The sequence below is a fragment of the Urocampus carinirostris genome, chromosome 19 (genome assembly GCF_059441175.1).
Source record: "Urocampus carinirostris isolate Australia breed hairy pipefish chromosome 19, RoL_Ucar_1.0, whole genome shotgun sequence".
Classification (NCBI taxonomy): Eukaryota; Metazoa; Chordata; class Actinopteri; order Syngnathiformes; family Syngnathidae; genus Urocampus; species Urocampus carinirostris.
In genome coordinates this window covers 15,780,732-15,799,997 of record NC_142367.1, presented here as the reverse complement: position 1 = coordinate 15,799,997, position 19,266 = coordinate 15,780,732, and the positions used below count along the sequence as shown (strand labels likewise).

At 40.4% G+C, this 19,266-nt stretch overlaps 1 protein-coding gene across 1 annotated transcript in view; it reads right to left on the bottom strand.

Annotated features, from left to right (window-relative positions):
• Nucleotides 1–4,112: 4,112 nt before the first annotated feature.
• The window catches only part of pkd1b (polycystic kidney disease 1b), a 54,579-nt gene continuing 39,425 nt past the window's right edge, over nt 4,113–19,266 (bottom strand). Inside the window, exons 34-45 of the mRNA XM_088323632.1 lie at nt 19,033–19,226; nt 17,175–17,377; nt 15,367–15,564; nt 15,139–15,293; nt 11,549–11,716; nt 9,870–10,038; nt 9,613–9,795; nt 7,673–7,777; nt 7,484–7,618; nt 7,218–7,420; nt 6,134–6,245; nt 4,113–5,295 (exon numbers count right to left, since the gene is read on the bottom strand). Of these exons, the coding sequence (XP_088179758.1) occupies nt 4,504–5,295; nt 6,134–6,245; nt 7,218–7,420; nt 7,484–7,618; nt 7,673–7,777; nt 9,613–9,795; nt 9,870–10,038; nt 11,549–11,716; nt 15,139–15,293; nt 15,367–15,564; nt 17,175–17,377; nt 19,033–19,226 (2,617 nt within the window). The 3' untranslated portion in view covers nt 4,113–4,503. The remainder of the gene's footprint in view (nt 5,296–6,133; nt 6,246–7,217; nt 7,421–7,483; nt 7,619–7,672; nt 7,778–9,612; nt 9,796–9,869; nt 10,039–11,548; nt 11,717–15,138; nt 15,294–15,366; nt 15,565–17,174; nt 17,378–19,032; nt 19,227–19,266) is intronic.

Genomic DNA, 19,266 nt, shown 5'->3' with positions numbered 1-19,266 from the left:
CTGTGCCCTGGTTGCCCATACACCAGAGGCTCTGCAAAACATTCTCTCAGCAGCTGTAACTGCATACACCAGAATGGGACTGACGATCAACACCCAGAAGACAGAGGTACTCTGTCAGTCCAGTGCTGACCTCCCACCAAACCCAATAATCCTCACAGCAGCAGGGCAACACCTGCTCATGGTGCCCACCTTCAAATATCTGGGGAGCATAGTGTCTGACACCTGCTCATTGGATGATGAGATCCAGAGCCGTCTCAAGCAAGCATCAGCATCTTTCGGTCGACTAAGGAGAAGGGTCTTTCAAAACAACAACCTTAGACTCCACACCAAAATGCTGGTCTACAGAGCTGTATGCATCACTACATTACTGTATGGATGTGAGGCATGGACTATCTACAGCCGCCTTCTGAAGAGCCTGGAGACCTTCCATGTAAGATGTCTTCAGAGTGCCGCACACAGAGGTGTTGGAGAGGGCAGACAGCTGCAGCATGGAGTCCATTATGGCCCAACGCCAACTCAGGCTGGGGCATGTTGTTTGAATGCCCAGCCACAGACTGCCACGCCGTATCCTCTATGGTCAGTTACATCTAGGCCAACGCAGTGCTGGTGGCCAGAAGAAGCGGTTCAAAGACCAAATGAAGAACATCCTGAAGAGATGTCGGATAAACCCCTCCTCACTGGAGGAACTTGCTTCCTGCCGAGACCTCTGGCGCTCCCGCTGCTCACAGGGAGTGGATTACATGGAGGAACAGCGCATGCAACACCGTGCAGCAAAGCGTGCAAAGAGACATGCGCGCCAGGTCACCCCTGCTCCCCCCAGCACCCCCTTCACATGCTCTGTCTGTAACCGCATCTGTGGATCCAGGATCGGACTGTTCAAACATCAGCAGACTCACAAATAAAAGAAGATGGTCATCATCGAATCGATGGACAACCCCAAGCAGCAAGTAATTGTGATTCACCCTGGTCATCCTGGAAGGGGGATTACCACTTGTTAGGTCCTTTCTCAAGGTTTCTCTTTTTCCTCACGCTGAGGTTTTGAGTTGTTCCTTGCCCGCATGTTGGTTTAACATCAGGTAATTGTGTGGTTGTAATCCTGTGCAGCCCTTTGAGACATTTATGTGATTAAGGGCTACATAGATAAATGTGACTTGACTTGACATATGTTGCACCTCACCTTCTGTTACTACTATACCGAAGCATTGTTCAACCCATTCTCCTGTACTGCTCTACATGTTTTTTTATTACACTCTCTTTTAGGAACCGGACCAAACTCACAAAGCAGCATAAATAATCGACTTACCCACACACAACCTCTCATACTTAGATAACAGGTCCACCATCCGACTGGCAAACAATAGTCGAATATATTAAATCAAGTCATGTTTATTTGTATAGCCCTTAATCACAAAGAGTCTCAAAGAGCTGCACAGATCAACTTGTTGTAGTCACACTTCAACCCACTGCTATCAGGGTGCAGATACAGGACAATAAGATTCAGTAGGGTCCGCCTCAGGAAAAGCCTGATCCCCGCTGCCATCACCCTCTTAAATAACAGGCCTTGCTGACCCATTCAATCAGTCCACCCTCATTGTCCCACTCTGTCATTTACAGTACACTCACTGGCCACCTTCTTAGGTACACCAGTCCAACTACTCATGAACACTTGATTTCTTAACAGCCAATCACATGGCGGCAACTCAGTGCATTTAGGCATGTAGACACGGTCAAGACCAATGTTCCCTCTAACTTTCCACGGGTCTGAGCGTTCACACAAAGTCGGTGAGCAACGATTGAAACAACAGTGAGCAACAGCAATCCCAAGTGTGGCAACTAATCCATTATCAAACATGTCCAAAACTTGACATCAAGTTACATTTTGCTGAGTTTCCGGCAATGCAAAATTATTTTTCTCTTTTGAATGAATTGACTCATGTACTATTGCAAAGGTTGTACGGCCTAAAAACGTCATTTGTTTTTACAACAATTCTTTCACAAGATTTCCATTTCTTTTTTTTCCTGGTATCTTTTGTCGCATAATACTAACATTTTTGGGGGATTATTTAGTCGGTTGCACGATAAACAACTATATTTAATCACATTTTTGAGTGGAAGTACAATGTAGGCAACAAGATTGACTTGGTATAATTGGAAATTATTTGAATGCAACACAAACTTTTTCTTCTTTTTCCCTGTTTTTTTCCCTTTTTTTATAAATTCCTTTATTAAAAAATCTCATTGTGTTTATTTTTTCCTAGCTGTTACTTTTTTCTTTTTGTTCTCTATTTAAATTTTTTCCTTTGTTTCTTTCTTTTCTTTTTTTCTGATTTTTTTTCCTTCTTTTTTCTCTTCCTTTTGTTTCGTTTTTCTCGGCTTTTCACTACTTTTTCATTTTGGAATTTTTTTCTTTTTTGTTCTATTCCCCCTTCCTTTAAGTCATTTTGTGCATAATTTTACATAATATTTGGTCGTGTAGGGATGAAAGAAGCAAAAACAACATGAAGAGCTGTTTAGGACCCTTTTAGTGAGCCGAGCCGAAGAAGCCGGTTCTCGAAAAACTCTACCGACTTTACTCAACTTCGTTCTACTTCGACCTTGACTTCAAAATACCGCATTTAGAACACAGCGTCAGGGGATCCCGTGTATTTTTACCTTCATGCACTATAACTTTGACTTAATTCGCTTCTTAATTAGCAATTTCGAGCCCTGATTTTTGTGAGCTGGCTAGATTTTCTTGTGCGCTAAAAAGCTCTGGGGCGTGCGCAATTGCGCACACACGCAACTTAGAGGGAACATTGGTCAAGACAATCTCCTGCAGTTCAAACAGAGCATCAGTATGGTGAAGAAAGGTGATTTGAGTGACTTTGAACGTAGCATGGTTGTTGGTGCCATGCGGGCTGGTCTGAGTATCTCAGGAACAACCATCTCGAGGGTGTACAGAGAATGGTCTGACAAAGTAAAAATTTCCAGTGAGCGGCAGTTCTGTTGGCAAAACGCCTCGTTGTTCAGAGGAGAATGGCCAGACTGGTTCGAGCTAATTGAAAGGCAACAGTGACTCAAATAACCAACCGTTACAACCAAGGTAGGGCAGAAAAGCATTTCTAAAAGGACAGTACATCGAAATTTTAGGCTGATGGTCTGCAGCACACGAGGACCACACACTTTTCACCTAAGAATAGGAAGCCACGTGATTGGCTGTTTAGAAATTTAAGTAAAAGATTAGTTGGAAAGGTGTACCTAATAAAGTGGCCGGTGAGGGTATGTTTGTCATTCTGCCGTTTTTGTAATGTAATCCGTTATATCCCCCCTGTTATATCCATGGAACCAATAAATCCAATCCATTTGGTACGTTTTTGGTCGTGAAGTTGGGAAAAATGTCGTAATGTTAGATCAACGCGGCGCCGCCACGAGCGGCAGCCTTTCCGGCAGCTCCGTATTAATTATTGATTTATTGGTTTTATTGTCTGCTTCTAACTTTTGTGTTTTTCATCCCATTTGACAACCACACTTTGGATTACTTTCTATCCTATGGACATGGGTTTTAACGCACAAAAATGTGTTTATTCGAGGAATTAACTCCTTGCCCTGAAGAATTCTCGTGCCGGCGTGATGAGGGGGCCATATCGTGGATGGAGAGCCGGAGCTATCTAAGCGGCTAGCGGCGTTAAGTCTTTGGTACCGTCCGTAATCATGGTAAATGTGAACTCTCTACCAAATAAGACCGACGAACTGGCTATGCTGGTGAAAAACATCAAAGCGTACAGGGAGTGCAGTTTGCTGTGTTTTACGGAAACGGGGCTCACGTCTAGCATCCCGGGCGCTAACGTGGAGCCAACCGGAGCTACCCGGACAGAGACACGAAGCCTGCGGGAAGCGGAGAGGAGGTGGACTCGCTAACACGAGGTGTTAGCAAAATACAAAATACAATACAACATTATTTATATCTGTACATTCAAGGAAACTGTGGGGGTCAGATGCATCGACATTTCGTTCTGTATACACGTGTACTAGAATGACAATAAAGTAGATCTGAATCTGAATCTGGTGTATCCCTGGGCACAAAGATTTCCATCTGCCGCAGGGACGTCGAACTTTTGGACTAGCGTGTGACATCATCCACTCTGCTGTGGCTAAGCTACAACAAAGCACCCTGAGGGCATCATGTTAATCTGTTAATAAACAACAAAGGAGACTGCTGGAAGTATGAATTTCCCTAAGGGATGAATAAAGTATCTATCTTTCCAGGGACCAAAAACAACGTATTTCACATTGTAACGTGAAAACATCATAAGAAAAGGACGCCGTAATCCGTAATTTTGTACGTTTTTGATTAGGCGAATAAAGTAGTTGTTAATGTCTTATAGAAGGGGAACATTTCCATAAAGAAGGGTCAAAAAACTTCTTCCACCACACTGTAAAGTGAGTCGTCGTATCCAGTGGGTCTATTGTAGTTTAAATTTTCCTATTGAAACCCCCAAATTTCAATGTTCAGACTCCAAATAATTACAAGGGTCCCTCAGAGATCCAAGCCTTCCTCTTTTTGGGGGCCCCGTCACTGATCCGTCTCGTCCCGCCTTCTTCAGTGTTCGGCCTGAACAATGAGAGTGTGAGACTGTCCTGTTTAAGCCACGTCCTTTGCGCCGCGTCAGCCGAGTGCGAGCTCCCGGAGTGCCACGCCCTCCTCTTGGGAAAACTCACCGAACCCGGAGGACTCGCAAGACGGGAATTGGAGAACCCCGTCGCCGGGTCACTACGTTTGCGCAGGGAGTCCGATTCCGAGTGCGAGCTACGAGTACGCGGGAGGATGAGGACAGGCGGCGGGGACAAAGGAATCGAGGTGGAAAGCGATTTTCGGGGATGAGCGTAAAGCAGACCCGTCCTCCTGCGTCTCGGTTCAACTTTGGTCCTCTTGTCCGTTTCCCGTTCCGTCGGATTGCTCACTTTCTGAAGCTCGTCCTCACGTTCTCTGCGTTTCTTTGACTTGGACAAGGCGTCCTCCAGTTGGACCTCGAGGCGGTTCAAATCCTCGGTGGCTTTGGTGACCCGATCAAATCGAGAAAGCAAAGCATCCACGCAGGGCAGGAGGTGGTCTAGGTAGGGCTGGACGTCAAAGCCCTGCTCGGAGAAGGACGAGTCCTCGGAGAGGACGGACAAGGACGAGGACGGGGGGCGAGGGGACGAGAAGGAAGGCGACGGGGATGGCGAGCGGGAGGAAAAGAGGGAGGAGAGACGGGATTCCTGCGAGGCTCTCGAGGGAGGAACCTCCAGGCCTTCAAATTTGACCCTGTGCCTGTACTACAAGGAAACACAAGAAGTCACTTTTGAGTCCTGTAAATTCTGGACTATAGTGCGTGTCTTTGTGCAAGCCTCACTGGATTTTATGCCGCAGGTTTAAAACTGGGGTGCATTGTTTGAGTTTTCCTCAAAAAGGTCGAAAGTTAAATATTTTCTCTATTAAGTTTGCGTTAACAATGCCCAACTGAGTTCAAAGAGCCCCTATGCTTTTTTTTCCCTACAGCACCTTTTTGAGAGGTGAGGGTTTGTTGGAGAGTAAAGGTTTCAGCTGTGCCGATTTCCCCTCCCCCCCTGAATTAGTCTAGATCACGTCTTTTCAGCTCCACAATGACTTTGTTTTTTTTTGTCATTTGTGGTTGCTGCGGTAGTGGACCAAATTGCATTTGCTTTTCACTGTTCCTTGTGCATTAAAGGAAACTCCAGCGACCTGACGCAGATGAAATGATGGGAGGAATGTTGCGTTTTTGATAAGTAACATCAATTCAGATGTATAAATTGAGAATTGGATTGGTGGGTGGGAAAGTCCCCCAAAAAATGTAAGAGTGTTGTAAATATTGAATAAAGTACCTACTGTCAAACCCTGTTTTGCTCTTATTATATATTTTATGAATACAACTATTGTTAAATAAATAAGGTAGAAAAATTCACTAATTTCTCTCAAAGAAATGTTTTTGGACATTTTCACTGTGTTTTTTACGCCATTTTCTAGAAGGTTATTACAGGTAAGGATTTAAGCCGCATCATTTTTAAAGCTGCAGTGTTTAGAATTTAGGGAAAAAAGTAGAGGCTCATATTTTGGAATGTACAGTACTTCTTAAAACCTTATTTCTATGCTTACTTTCTTTGTCTTGGTGGGTCCGATCCACTGCTTCAGTCTCTTAATAAAGAACTCTACCATCTCGTAATCTTGAGGTTCTGCCGTCGGACGATAAATGTCCGCTTTTTCCAGCCTTTCATGACAAAAAAAAAAATACAATTTTGAAAATATGCTTAGCACAACAATACTAATTTAATATTCAGTATCTATCTTAAGATTTTATAACATTTTTAAGTCGTTTTTAAAATAAACTATTAATTACCTATGATAAAATTGATATTTATTTATTTTAGGTTTCATATTAAATATCTATTTTATCCATATTAATAATTTCTTTTCCAACAAAACATTTAATAAATATTCTTTATATTATTTAGAATAATAACAATAAATAAAAACATACTTTAACATGTTTTTTTGTCTTTATGAGACAACTTTAGTAATTTTATATCAATTATTCTTAAAGTACTATTCATTTATCTTAAATCAACAAACACATTTTTATAATTTTCTGTTATAAAATATTTATTGTATTATTTTATTTTCAGTGTCATTTTAAATAATTTTCGTATTTAACATCTTTTTATAAGACATAAGCATGTTTTGAATTATAAGTATTATTTTTCTTATGATACTATATAGTACATTTTTAAAAGCATGTATAAAACAAGGCGAGTTATATTCCTCATATTCTTAAAATTAGTATTATCCTCAAAGATTATATTCTAATATTTTTGTTTTTTCATATTTATTTCTCTTTTATGTATTAATTTCTTTATAAGACAACTTGTTTTCGTATTTTGATTTTTACCTGTGTTATTAAACTCATTCTTCAAGTAAAATATATATGTAATAGTAGTACATTTTATTTCAATAATAGAAATAATATTTGCATCATTTTCTAGGCAATACTACATAACATGATTTTATTTTTAATGATTCTTTATATTATCAGAGGAATTAACTAAAAATATGTTAACACAAAAACAAATAATAATCAATATGAGAAGTAAATTTTGACATTTGTTTGAATGATTTATTTTATTTGTTGAACAATAATAATCCAGCAGAAAACGCGAAAGATAAATAAAGACAAATAAAGCACCTGTATGCACGGATGAGAACAGCCCCAAAGACTTTGGCCATTAACCAAAGCCCAGCCCCCACCAGCAGTAGTCCATAAAGAGGTCCGAGAACCGGGTGGATCCTGCAAAGTTTTCGCATCCCGGCCCGGCCACGTGGAAGCGACAGCACCGACACCAGAACCGGTTGCCCGGATGAAAAGCCTTCCATGGACTGTGAGAAGAGCTGAAACCACAAGCCAGTTTTCATCACCAATGGATTTTTTCTTTTTTTCTTTTTTTTCCCTACCGTATTCCCAAGGTGCGCAGCAAACAAAAACAGGAGGACCAGAAGAATGCTAAAGGTCCATAACTCTTTCCATGCTCTTCTCAGGACTCGGATGATCACCACCCACCTCCGCACGAATTTCAGAGTCCCTAAAAGCTGAAAAAAACATGTGAGGACATTATCAGGTTCAAAGAAAACCCCTCTACTTACCTTGAGAACCAAAACCGTTAATAAGACTGCAGCACATTGTGAAGACATCTGAGACAGGCGAGCAGCACCGTGGAAGTCGATGAAGCTGTCAGGAAGGGATCTGAGCTAAATCAGACCAAAACAATAAATACAATGAAAATACTATTATTAGGGCCTGTGTAAAGACCAGTCAGAACAATTCCAAAAAGAAAAAAAAAGGTAATTCAACTAAAAGTGTATACAAATACACAGTTTCCTGCTGAAAGACTCTGCAGTGCATTGTGAGAACAGCAGAAAAGGCCATTAGTGTCCTCCTGGACATCTACATCTCCCATTTGACCCGCAGTGCCACCAATATTGCAGGTGACCCCACCCATCTAAATAGCCTCTTCATTCTGCTGCCATCAGGGAAAAGACTGAGAATCTCAGAGCCAGAACCAGCAGGCTCAAAGACAGCACCTTCTATCAGGCTGTTAAATATCTCAACTCTCTCCATGCCCTATCCCTTATTACATTTTTGCACGTGGGAAAAAGAAAAAGATCTGTGCTGTATTTTGTGCATGTAGGATATTTGGCAATAAAGTCGAACTTGAAAAAAGTTGAAAATAATACTTTAAATATTGGTTGAAAATTTAAAAAAAACATACAAGAATGTAATATTAAAACATTTCTAATTTACTTCTTGAATTAAAGGATTTAATTTGTGTGTAAAAACACTTTAAATATGTTTGAACGTTATATTTGATTAAAAAAATATATCAAAGTATTATATTTATAAGCATACATAAAAATAAAATAAATATATGTATACAAATAATTATAAAATATTAATATATAAACATGATATGAATAAATAATATGAATAAAACATTTAAAGTTTGTTTTCTATGAAAGGTGTTTAATAAGAAATATAAGTATAAAAAATAAAAATATAACATACAATACAATAGAATAAAAATGTAATAAAGTATAAATATAATAGAAGAAAATACAACTATAATATCATTAACTCTTACATATTTTAAATACCATAAACCTTATATAATGCTTAAATAATGCTAATAAGAAATAAGTACAATATTAAAAAGCGTACATAAAACAAAATAAAAATATTAAATGTAGATAAGATATAATGAAAAATAAAAATTAAATGAAATATAATATAAAAACATTATACCTCATACCCTCAAAACATATTTAAAAAAATTCTTTTGAAATAATACTAATTGGAAACAAGAATGCTAAGCTATTAAAAAGCATATACACAAATATTAATTAGAGATAAAATATAATGTATGCAAAATAATAACACAAATAGAATATTTTAACATATTCAAACATACTTTTAATGTCAATTAAATTCTATTTATGATTGTAAATTATCAATAGAGGACTGAAAACAAGCATATTTACCCAACACCTGCGATATCAGATTTTATGCTATAAGGACTATTTTCCCCATTTACTCGAAAAACAAGATAAAATACTGTAAGATTAGAAAAATATTTCTTTAAATGAGCATAATTATCTGCAAACATGGTTGGGTGTTTTTCTCAGTGCTATTGTTGTGGATTAACTGTAAGTCAGCAGCCATGGAGTTGACAATAGCCTATTGTGTGTAGACATCTGGCGGAAGTCATGTTATTGTAGGAAGTCACAAGCTGTTATTCTGAGCAAGCCGGGGTGGGCGAATATTATGAATTGTATAAAAGCCGAGGTGAAAAGAGAAACAATTAACATTGCAGGAATGCAATAAAGAGCGTTCCCTCTTTGCCATATCTCCTCTCTGCGTTTATTTTGGGGCGACGCCCAACGACGTCCTCCCCAGAATAAGTGGCGCCCTACGTATATTAATGTTAAAAGATAGTATTAAAAAAAAAAACATAAAAATGAAAAAATATGTTCCAAGATGAGTAAACCAGAGTTACGCAGTGCAATTTTCCCCCTAATCGTATGTTTACCTGGGACATAGAGCGTCCTGCCCTGGAGAGAAAACCCAAGTAAAGCCCGCTTGTTGCCAGAGACAGCGCCACCAACAGGATCTGCAGCCAATGTTTTCCTTGACGCGCATACTGAGCACGCTCACGAGCCATTGCCCGCAACTCCCCGACGGACACGCCCAGCGCCAACCCGAGGAGGGAAACCTACCCGGAGAAACTTTCAATCACGGAAGGAGTTTTCAACTCATTTAACGCCGGGTTTAGTTTCGTTTATTTACCATCAGCACGAACTGGAGGTCCAAACCCCTCTGTCCGGATGGGATGCGGAGCGGAATGATGGAGAGGGAGGAGGTGGGACTTGGGGTCCAATCCAGTTGGACGGATACGCAGAGGAATAAAGAAGACTCTCTGTTGTACTGTGTGAAATGTAAGGACAGGCTTTGGATCCTAAGAGGGTAAAATAACACATTTAAGATCAAATATTACATTGTTGAAGTGGTGGGTTTGCAAGGCCTCCTAAAAATATCTGAATTATGTGATGTTAATTATATTTAGTCTAGGAATACTTATTAAATAATTCCAAAATGTTCGTCAGCTCCCTTTCATTGATTTTCCCCTGGTTGCGCTGCTTCCAGATGCGTGCTAGTTATTTAAGCATTTAACCAATCACATTTCAGCTATAATTTGTTGCCAGGCTTAGAAATCTACCCGGAGGCATTCACAATCCTTTCTGTAGGCCCAGTGGCAGAAAAATAAGTGACGATAAAGCTGTTGGTTTAGTCCAGGGGTGTCAAACAGGCTCCCCGCAGGGCAGATCAGGAACTGCAAAGGGATTGAATCCGGCCCGCGAGACAAAGCTGAGGGAAGCGCAAGAGAAAAACGAGCCTCAGGTTGAAATATGTCCACTTGATGTTGCCAAAGCCAGGCGTGTCTCATATAGACGCTGTAGTTGTATTTCTGTCTCTCCCTCTCTCTCTCTCTCTCTCTCTTCCTCCCTTTTTCTCTCACTCTCCATCTCTCTTTTTCTCTTTCTCTCTCTGTATCTTCTTACGTTCTTTTGCTCACTCTTCCTTTTTTCCTTCTCTCTTTCTACCCTTCTCTTACTCTCCTCTTTTCTCTTCTCTCTTTCTATTTCCCTTGGATTTCTTTCTTTTTCTCTTTATTTCCCATATAAAGAGGGAAACTATTTTTCTTTTTATCTCATTTGTTTCTCATGCGCGCTCACCATCTCTCTCTCTCTCGCGCTCTCTCTCCCGCACGCTCTCTCTTACTCTTAATTCTTTCTCTTTCTATTTTTTCTTTCTCTTATTTCTTTATCTCTCTTTCTTCCTCTCTAATCTACTAGTCCGGCCCCTGAGCGAATGTTTTTTCTATAGTGTGGCCCCCGAGTTAAAATGGGTTTGACACCCCTGGTGTAGACAATCACATTCCAAGATGGAGAGCCGGAGCCTTCTGCAGGCCTTGGGAAACGTCACCAGTTTCACAAACAATGATTGGCTAGGGACCGGTTACGAAAATATCACAAAAAAAGGTGAAGAAACTCAAATTGGACATTTTCTGCCTCAAATCGAATAAAAACAGAACAGGCTCCACTTTCAGTGATAGCTTTGATGGAAGTAGAAAAGAACTTCTTGATAGAACTGCAACACACGGATAATCTGTAGAACAGACCGGTAATTGAAATCCTCTCAGGGAAAGACATGAGGATGGATTTTGTGCACAAATGAGAAGGATTTGTTGGTCAATAAAACCAACTTCTCTTCCTAAATTATATTGCAATTATACGAGGTTACTATTAATGCCTGTTTATGTGTCGCAGCTGTAGCTGCAGTAAATGATTCCCAGGCATAAAAGAATTACTGAGAGTTGGATTGATTCCGAGCTAGCGCCACTGAAGGCCTAAGTGTGAAATGCACAGCCCGCCACTGCATTTTTGGATATGTTTAGGAAAGCCTACCGCTTCCTGCAAAAGTTTTCAGCCACGCTGCCGTTTTCCAAAGTGACCTGAGCCTGGCCCAGAGGGTGCGAGTAACGTAACCGTGGCAACCCCACAAGGCGGAGCCCAGGGTTCTGGTACAGGTGCGTCCCTAAGGTGCTGTTCATCCACAGGTGGGCGTCTGAGCAGCTGGAAGGAGAAAGAATTGAAGGACGCGTTTGAAAATGTTGTAAACATAATCAAATGTTGGAACTTTCAATATCAATTCATCTTTATTTGGCAATTAGTGAATAATACAATTAAAAAGTAAGGGACGTTCAAATCTACCTTCGTTTCGGACCGATACTCAACTGTTAAGTCGTCATCAATACCAGATACTGATACCAATGTACTTAAGATACCCCCCTCTCAAACGTGGCTAACATGAGTTGCTAAAGAAGGAAAATGTGGAAAAAAATGAGGGATTTCTTGAAAGTAGCTGATGTACTTCAAGAACATCTTAAGGAAGCAAAAAAACAATACATAAATAAATATGTTTAAAATTGAATATTTAAATAAGGTAGAATATTGAAATAAAATAAGTTAATAGTAGATAGATGATTAGAGAAAGAGAGAGCGAGTGCAAGAGAGAGAGGGAGAGAGACAAGAGTAAGAGAAAGAGAGAAAGAGAGAAAGAGAGAAAGAGAGAAAGAGAAAAAGAAAGAAAAAGAGAAAAAGAAAGAAAAAAGAAAGAAAGGAAAAAAGAAAGAGAAAGAGAGAGAAAGAAAGAGAGAAAGAAAAAGAGAAAGAAGAAAGAAAAAGAGAAAGAACGAGAGAAAGGAAGAGAAAGAGAACGATAGATGGATAGATAGATAGATAGATAGATAGATAGATTAGAGAGAAAAAGAGATAGATAGATATAGATAGATCGATAGATACTATATTCATCTCCGTAGGGAAATTCACACTTCCAGCAGTATCCTTGTGATGAAAATACAATAAAACAAAAGAAATAGAATACATAAATACCCAATATAACGTGTTGATATAGAGTATTTAAATAGTGCTACATAAAATACACACTGTGATAAAAATCGGGTATAGTAGTTCGTATAATTCGTAGTTCCTAATACTTAATTTATTATTCATTTCTATTATTATATATCAATTTATATAAAAATATACCTGGATACTTGTAAGAAAAAATGAAGGAAATAAATTGAAATTTTCTGAGGGTTAACATTAGTGGCTAGAGAAGAAAACAGTGGAAAAAAGTGGAGAACGCCTAAATTGCGGGACATCTGGCGCTCAGCTTTAGAAAGTAAGTGGCATAAGCTGGTCATCCTGGAAGGGGGATTACCTCATGCGCGGTCCCTTCTCAAGGTTTCATTTTCCTCATGTTGAGGTTTCGAGTTTTTCCTCACGTAGGTTTTAGATCAGGGGATTGTGTAATAATAGTCTGGGGTTTGCAATAGTCTGTGCAGCCCTTTGAGACTCCTTGTGATAAAGGGCTATACAAATAAACATGTCTTGAGTTGACTAGCTTCGCAAAATGGTCATTTGGGCTTCCGTAGTAGTAAGATGGCTGCCAAACATGTCAACTTCTACAAGATTTGTAATTCTTAATTTCTAAACCTACAAGTCTGGATTATGATATACCGTAGAAGATGTGTTTTTGTTTATTATTTGACTCAATAGTGGTTTATTTTAAATGAATAAGGTATTTTTGTACCGTTAGGGTCGCTATGTAACACACACTGGGCCCTTAATGAAAGAAATATTGTGCTCACGGTTAAAAGTATTTCTTAAAATATATCAGTCATATTTTAGGAAGGGAGAGGATTTTATTTACTTATGGTTTAAGTGTTTGGTATTGGTATCAGTGTTCTCGTTTGCCCGCGTCCTAGACGCATCATTTTTGCTGGGGACACATTGTGTCAAATCAACGTGCGTCCCCGGGACGCAACTTTTTGGACGCGAAATTGTCATTATCATTTTTTAACAAAGATGTACCCCACTCCAAACTTTTCCTCAGGCAGATCCGCCATTGTTGTTTTGGTCTCGCGGTTCGAGTTTTCGTCTGCACGCCGATCTCGAGTTCGAGTTGTGTGGTGAAAGTCCGTCTCTTTTTAGAGAATCGGCTTTTTCGGCTCAACTCATTAAAGAGCCAGCTTTCAAACGGCTCACTTGCTTTGATGCATTATATGACGAATGATTATATTGTATAAAGAAGTTAAGAAAAAAATGAAGTATAAAAGACATACATTAATAATTTGAATAAGAAAATGTATTATTCTACTTAATTCTATTTGCATGCATTTTTTCCTTCTACAGTGAACGTCCAAGCGACTTCATTTTTTAAGTTTTTTTTTATAATAAACCTCATTCATGTCGAGCAACTCAGTGTCTCACAACAAAATGTTCATTAACAATATATATGATATAAGGAAACACATGTACAATATAACATGTTAAACTACATAAATAAACATGTTTGGGAAAAAGAGATTTTTTTTGTATTTTGTAAGGGAAAATACGACAGTTTGTAAGGGCATGGAGCACACTAAATTTTGGGGACTCATAGATCTCCGTTGGGACCCATAGATTTTTGAGCATGCGAGTCCCCGGGACCCATCACTTTTCAGAGGTAAAATGAACACTGCGGTATTGAGTTTTGATATCAGTCAAAAAAAAAACTGATTGTAAAACAGCCACCAGAGTGCATCCCATACCAATACCTCAAATCGAGGCAAGTATCGGCACTGATACCGATACCTGTTATCCCTCACTTCTTGTGATTTTTTTGTCTTATTGTCTGCTTCTATCTTCGGTGTTTTTCTTCCCGTTTGACAACTAAACATTTGGATTACTTTCTATCCTATGGACATGGGTTTTAGCGCACAAAAATGCAGTTATTCGAGGATTCAACTCCTTGCCCTGAAGAATTCTCGTGCCGGCGTGATGAGGGGCCTATCTTGGAGAAGAGCCGGAGCTAGCTAAGCGGCTAGCGGCATTATAAGTTTTCGGTACCGTCCGTAATCATGGAAAATGTGAACTCATTACCAAATAAGACCAACGAGTGCTGGTGGAAAACAACGAAGCGCACAGGGAGCGCAGTTGCTGTGTTTTGCGGAAACATGGCTCACGTTTAGCACCCCGGACGCCAACGTGTAGCCATCCGGAGCTACCCGGAGCTATCCGGCTTCAGCGCCGCTATACAGAGACACGAAAGCCTGCGGGAATCGGAGAGGAGGCGGACTCGCTAACACGAGGTGGTGTATCCCTGGACACAAAGAAAAGATTTCCATCTGCCGCAGGGATGTCGAACTTTTGGACTAGCGTGTGACGTCATCCACTCCGCTACAAGCACCCCTAGGGCATCATGCTAATCTGTTAATAAACAACAGGGTAGACTGCTGGAGTGTGAATTTCCCTACGGGGATGAATAAAGTATCTATCTATCTATCTACCTGGGAGGGCTCACCTATCTTAAAAACAATTTTGTAAAAATCTATATTTTAGGAATGAATATAATATTTTTGACACATGTTACTAGCTTAAAAATTGTAGTTGGGGTACAAATTTGAGGACATTTAAGAATATTCTCCATTTTAGTACTTTACAGAGCGGACCTTGCGATGGACGTAAGGTTGGGGACACCAGAAGGAGATTGGTGAAGTTGTCGCCGGGCAGAAAAGTGCAGCAACCTTCGCTGACTTCGCTCTACACCATCTTCGTAATTGGTCATAAGCACCAGCAGCAGAAAAAGAAACTGCAGGACACAGTTCTTCCAAAAACAAAAGAAAATTTAAAAACATCGATGACTGCCAACGTTGAGATTTTGGATTTTGCGTCCTTACCCTCATGAGCGACTTGAGCGCTCGCACTTTCCGAGCTTCGGCTTTGGCCCGCAGCAAGCCGTAACCGCACGGGGGTCGGACTTTCCCGCCGGGTTCTCCTGACGGTCTGACCACCGTGGTCTCCTGCGCCAGGTGGTCCTCCACCTCGGGATCCACGGGCCGCCAAACCAGCGTGTAGATCAAGGCTTGGATGCACACCTGAGGGTGCGGGAAGAAATCCCATCTCAAGTTGGAAAAACCTTACAGTCATCAACACAGCCCAAGAAACTCATGTGCTGCTCTCTGCCCATTCTGGAGAACATTGCTGTTCTTTGAGCAGGAATAAATCCACAACCTGAGTTATCATTAGAGGCTACACACTTCCTGGCTTCCATTTGTTCAACCTACTGCCTTCTAGTAGGTGCTACAGGGCCATACCAGACAAAACAAAGAGACTTATAGACAGCTTCCTTCCAAGAACGGTCACCATTCTCAACTTCAGTCCGCATTAAAAAACTGAACCGGAATTAATCATCATTTTGCACTGCCATATGACAGCATATTTGCACCTCTCAAGACACTTTACATATTGCCGACAGTAGCTCAACACTAGTTTTATTGCACAGTTTCTTACCTTATTTTTTTATTGTACGTATGTTCTTATTCCTATTTATGCATGTACTTATTCTTTATTCTCTACTGCAATCAGTAAACGAATTTCCCTCTAGGTGTTGCTTGTGCTCCACCATAAATCTTTTTTTTCTTTAATGGATGCTAGAAATTCCTACACTAATAAAAATTTAAATTACTTTGACTTCTTTGAGTTCTGCTATTAATTACTAATCCCAGGAAAATGGATTCAATGAACCAGGCCGATTGAAATAAGAGACACTATTTATCAACACAGAGAATTAATGATAGAAAATGGAGAGGGGGAGGCGCCAGAGATTATGGGAGTTTTCAACCGCTGAAAGTCTGGTAGTTACTAGCATAAAAAGAAAGTTTCTCGCTATAATGCTAGTCGATTTGGGGGATCCCCTTGAACAGAAAAAAAAACGCTCATTCCCAAGAACCATCAAACATGCTGTTAAATCTGAAACCGTTCTCTTACTTGTTGTTGCGGAGAGATTTGGTCGCGTGCTCCGGATGGTAGCAACGCATGGCTCACCTCAGGGCCGCTAGGAGCGGCCACATGCGACACCGACCAGCCAGGCAGAAGAAAAGAGACCGGCTATCGCATAGACAAATGTTTTTATATGGACCAGTGATGCTCAACCAGATCATGTCTCTATGGGCGTTGTCTTAGATATCTGATACTCTCCGCATCAGGTGACTGTGTTTGAAATCGCTAAACTTGTTAGCCAAAGAAGTGAGACATTTGCGTAATGTTCTGTAATTGAGAATGCGCCTCCAATCGACATAATTACCTACGTCAATACTTCATGTTATCAGATTTCATTATGGTAAATTGGTTCGTTCAGGAACTGTCCAAAAGGGGAATCCGTCCAAAGAGATCTACCCGAAACTAAGAAGGTGGAAGTCATTTTTGTGCTGGGCTCATTTAATTCAATTTAATTAAATTCAAACATTCTGACTTACAGTTAGTACAAAGTATAGTGCAAAAGGAAACCTCACAGAGTCTTTAAAAATGAAAAATGATGAGCTATTCTCCGTCCATTCTGGAGGACATTTCTAGCTCTTGAACATTACTACCTATTATTATCAGTTTTTGGACTTGCTTCCCTCTGACCCAGACAATTCTAAATCAAAGGAACGTTCAGTACCAAAGACGGAAACAGACTTTAGCTTGTCTTTGTGGTTTAGCTGACCTTGAGGGGTTCCAGCAGGAGGGCCGAGGTAAGGAAAGCGGACGTCGCGGAGATGAGCCACAATAGGACCACCGTCCTGGAGAACAGGCTTCCGTAGACCGCCACCAGAGTGACGCATGAGCCAATTAACGCCGCTACCAGGGGGTGCATCGCCCTTGACATCAATGGAGGAAACGGACGACTGGGATGACTTCGAGCGATGCCTGTGGGGTAAGGGAAAGCTTGTTTTTGTGTTTGTTTTGTAACATTGGAGTTTTAATGTATTAAATAAATAAATAAATAAAGGTGTAAATATTTTGACTATTAAACATTTGCAAAAATTTGCTTTTAATGCCACAGTTAGTTATTTTTACTATTTTTGAGTGTTTGCACTCTGTTGTTCACTATTTTGAGTATTGGACACTTGCATAGAAAATTGCTTATAATGCCAGGGTTGGGTTATTTTGACTAATATTGAGTGCTTGGGCACTGTTGTTCTCTTTATTTACTTTTAAACACTTGCAACGAAGGTTGCTTTCAAGGGTTGGGTTATTTTGATTGTTACTGAGCTCTTGTGCACTGTTTGCATTATTTTCACTGTTGGACAATCATGTTTCTGTTCTTGGATTTCCACACCCTTAGGCTTAATCTACCATAAATTCCGGACTATAAGCCGCTACTTTTCCCCCAAACTTTCAACCCTGCGGCTTATTCAGTGATCCGGCCAATTTATGCTATTTTTCTAACGGCCGCCAGCGGTAAGGTAAGAAAGGTAAGATTTAGACCGGTGGAATATATGCGCCGAGGAAGACTACAACTTCTTAGCTCGTGCACAAATTAAATTAGCGTAGAAATATCCTCACCATGCAAATTGCAAAAAGAAAGGCACATGACGCAGCTTTCGAGCTAAATGCAATCGAGCAGTCCGATAAAGAAGGAAACAGAGCTACTGCACGTAAACTTTACTTTGAGAGCGTGTTGCTAGTGTGTTTTTGAATAAGGGGGCGTGGGACTACGTCTATATGACATAGTTTCTTTCCCACACTGGGGTGGACGACGTTGATGACGTCAGTTATAAGGAGGAAGATGAGGACGGTCTACCATGATTATTACAAGAACGGAATGTTTTTTTAACACAGCCGTTTAACTGTGTTGCGAGCGTGTTGCTAGTAGCGTTTTGCTACCCTTCACAGGCACGGTTTGGGATGAAAGTTATAATATTATTATTAAAGCTTTGAAAACTCTCTCGGTGTACCGTCTTTCTTTGTAAATATGTGTAACCATGTATAATATGTATTTGCAACTGTATATTTTCGTATTTTAGAGACTTATTCTGATATGTTTTGAACGAACAAATGAGAAAGAAGCGGCCGACAATAGTGGATATATTTTTTTCCCACCCTTACCTTTGGAAATATACACTTTTTTCCTTGGATTACTTTCAACGGGCACCCGGACTCTGCAGGTCTGCATCAAACCTTAAGTACCGGTATCATTTTCCGTTCATTTTGCCGGCTGTGATTTTTGGACTGTGAGTATGGGTTAATTTTGTGTTTGTGCTGCATTTTTGCAAAGTGGGCGCATGCGGCTAATATACAGGTGCGGCTTGTATATGCACAAAATCGGTTGTCCTCCCGAAATGGGGTGGGTGCGGCTTATAATCAGGTGCGCTCTATAGTCCGGAATTTACGGTACTTTCTGTAGCCTATGAGATTTTGATAAAAAGAAACAGTTTAGGTGAGGACCTTTAGAACAGGTTGGATATTTCTAATGTGAGGGTTTTGTACAGTCTTCTCCTGTTCTCTTTGCAGGCTGAAAAATTAATTGGTGTCTTTTCTCCTAATTTTGAAAGTCTATTAAACTAAAAACTCATCACTACCGATGCGTGTAACGGAGGAGCATCTGGTGAGGTCAGGAGACGGACTCGGCAGGAAGGTGCTGGCCACCGAGTCCACGGAGAGCACGGATGGACATCGAGAGTTAACTTTGGCCTCACGTGGGCTGGTGGCCTCCAACTTGAAGAAATCGGGCTCGGGTGTGTATCGATCGTCAGCCTGACCCGACCAACTGCTGCTGAAAAAAAGGGAAAATAAATGAATGATGGGAATCGGTA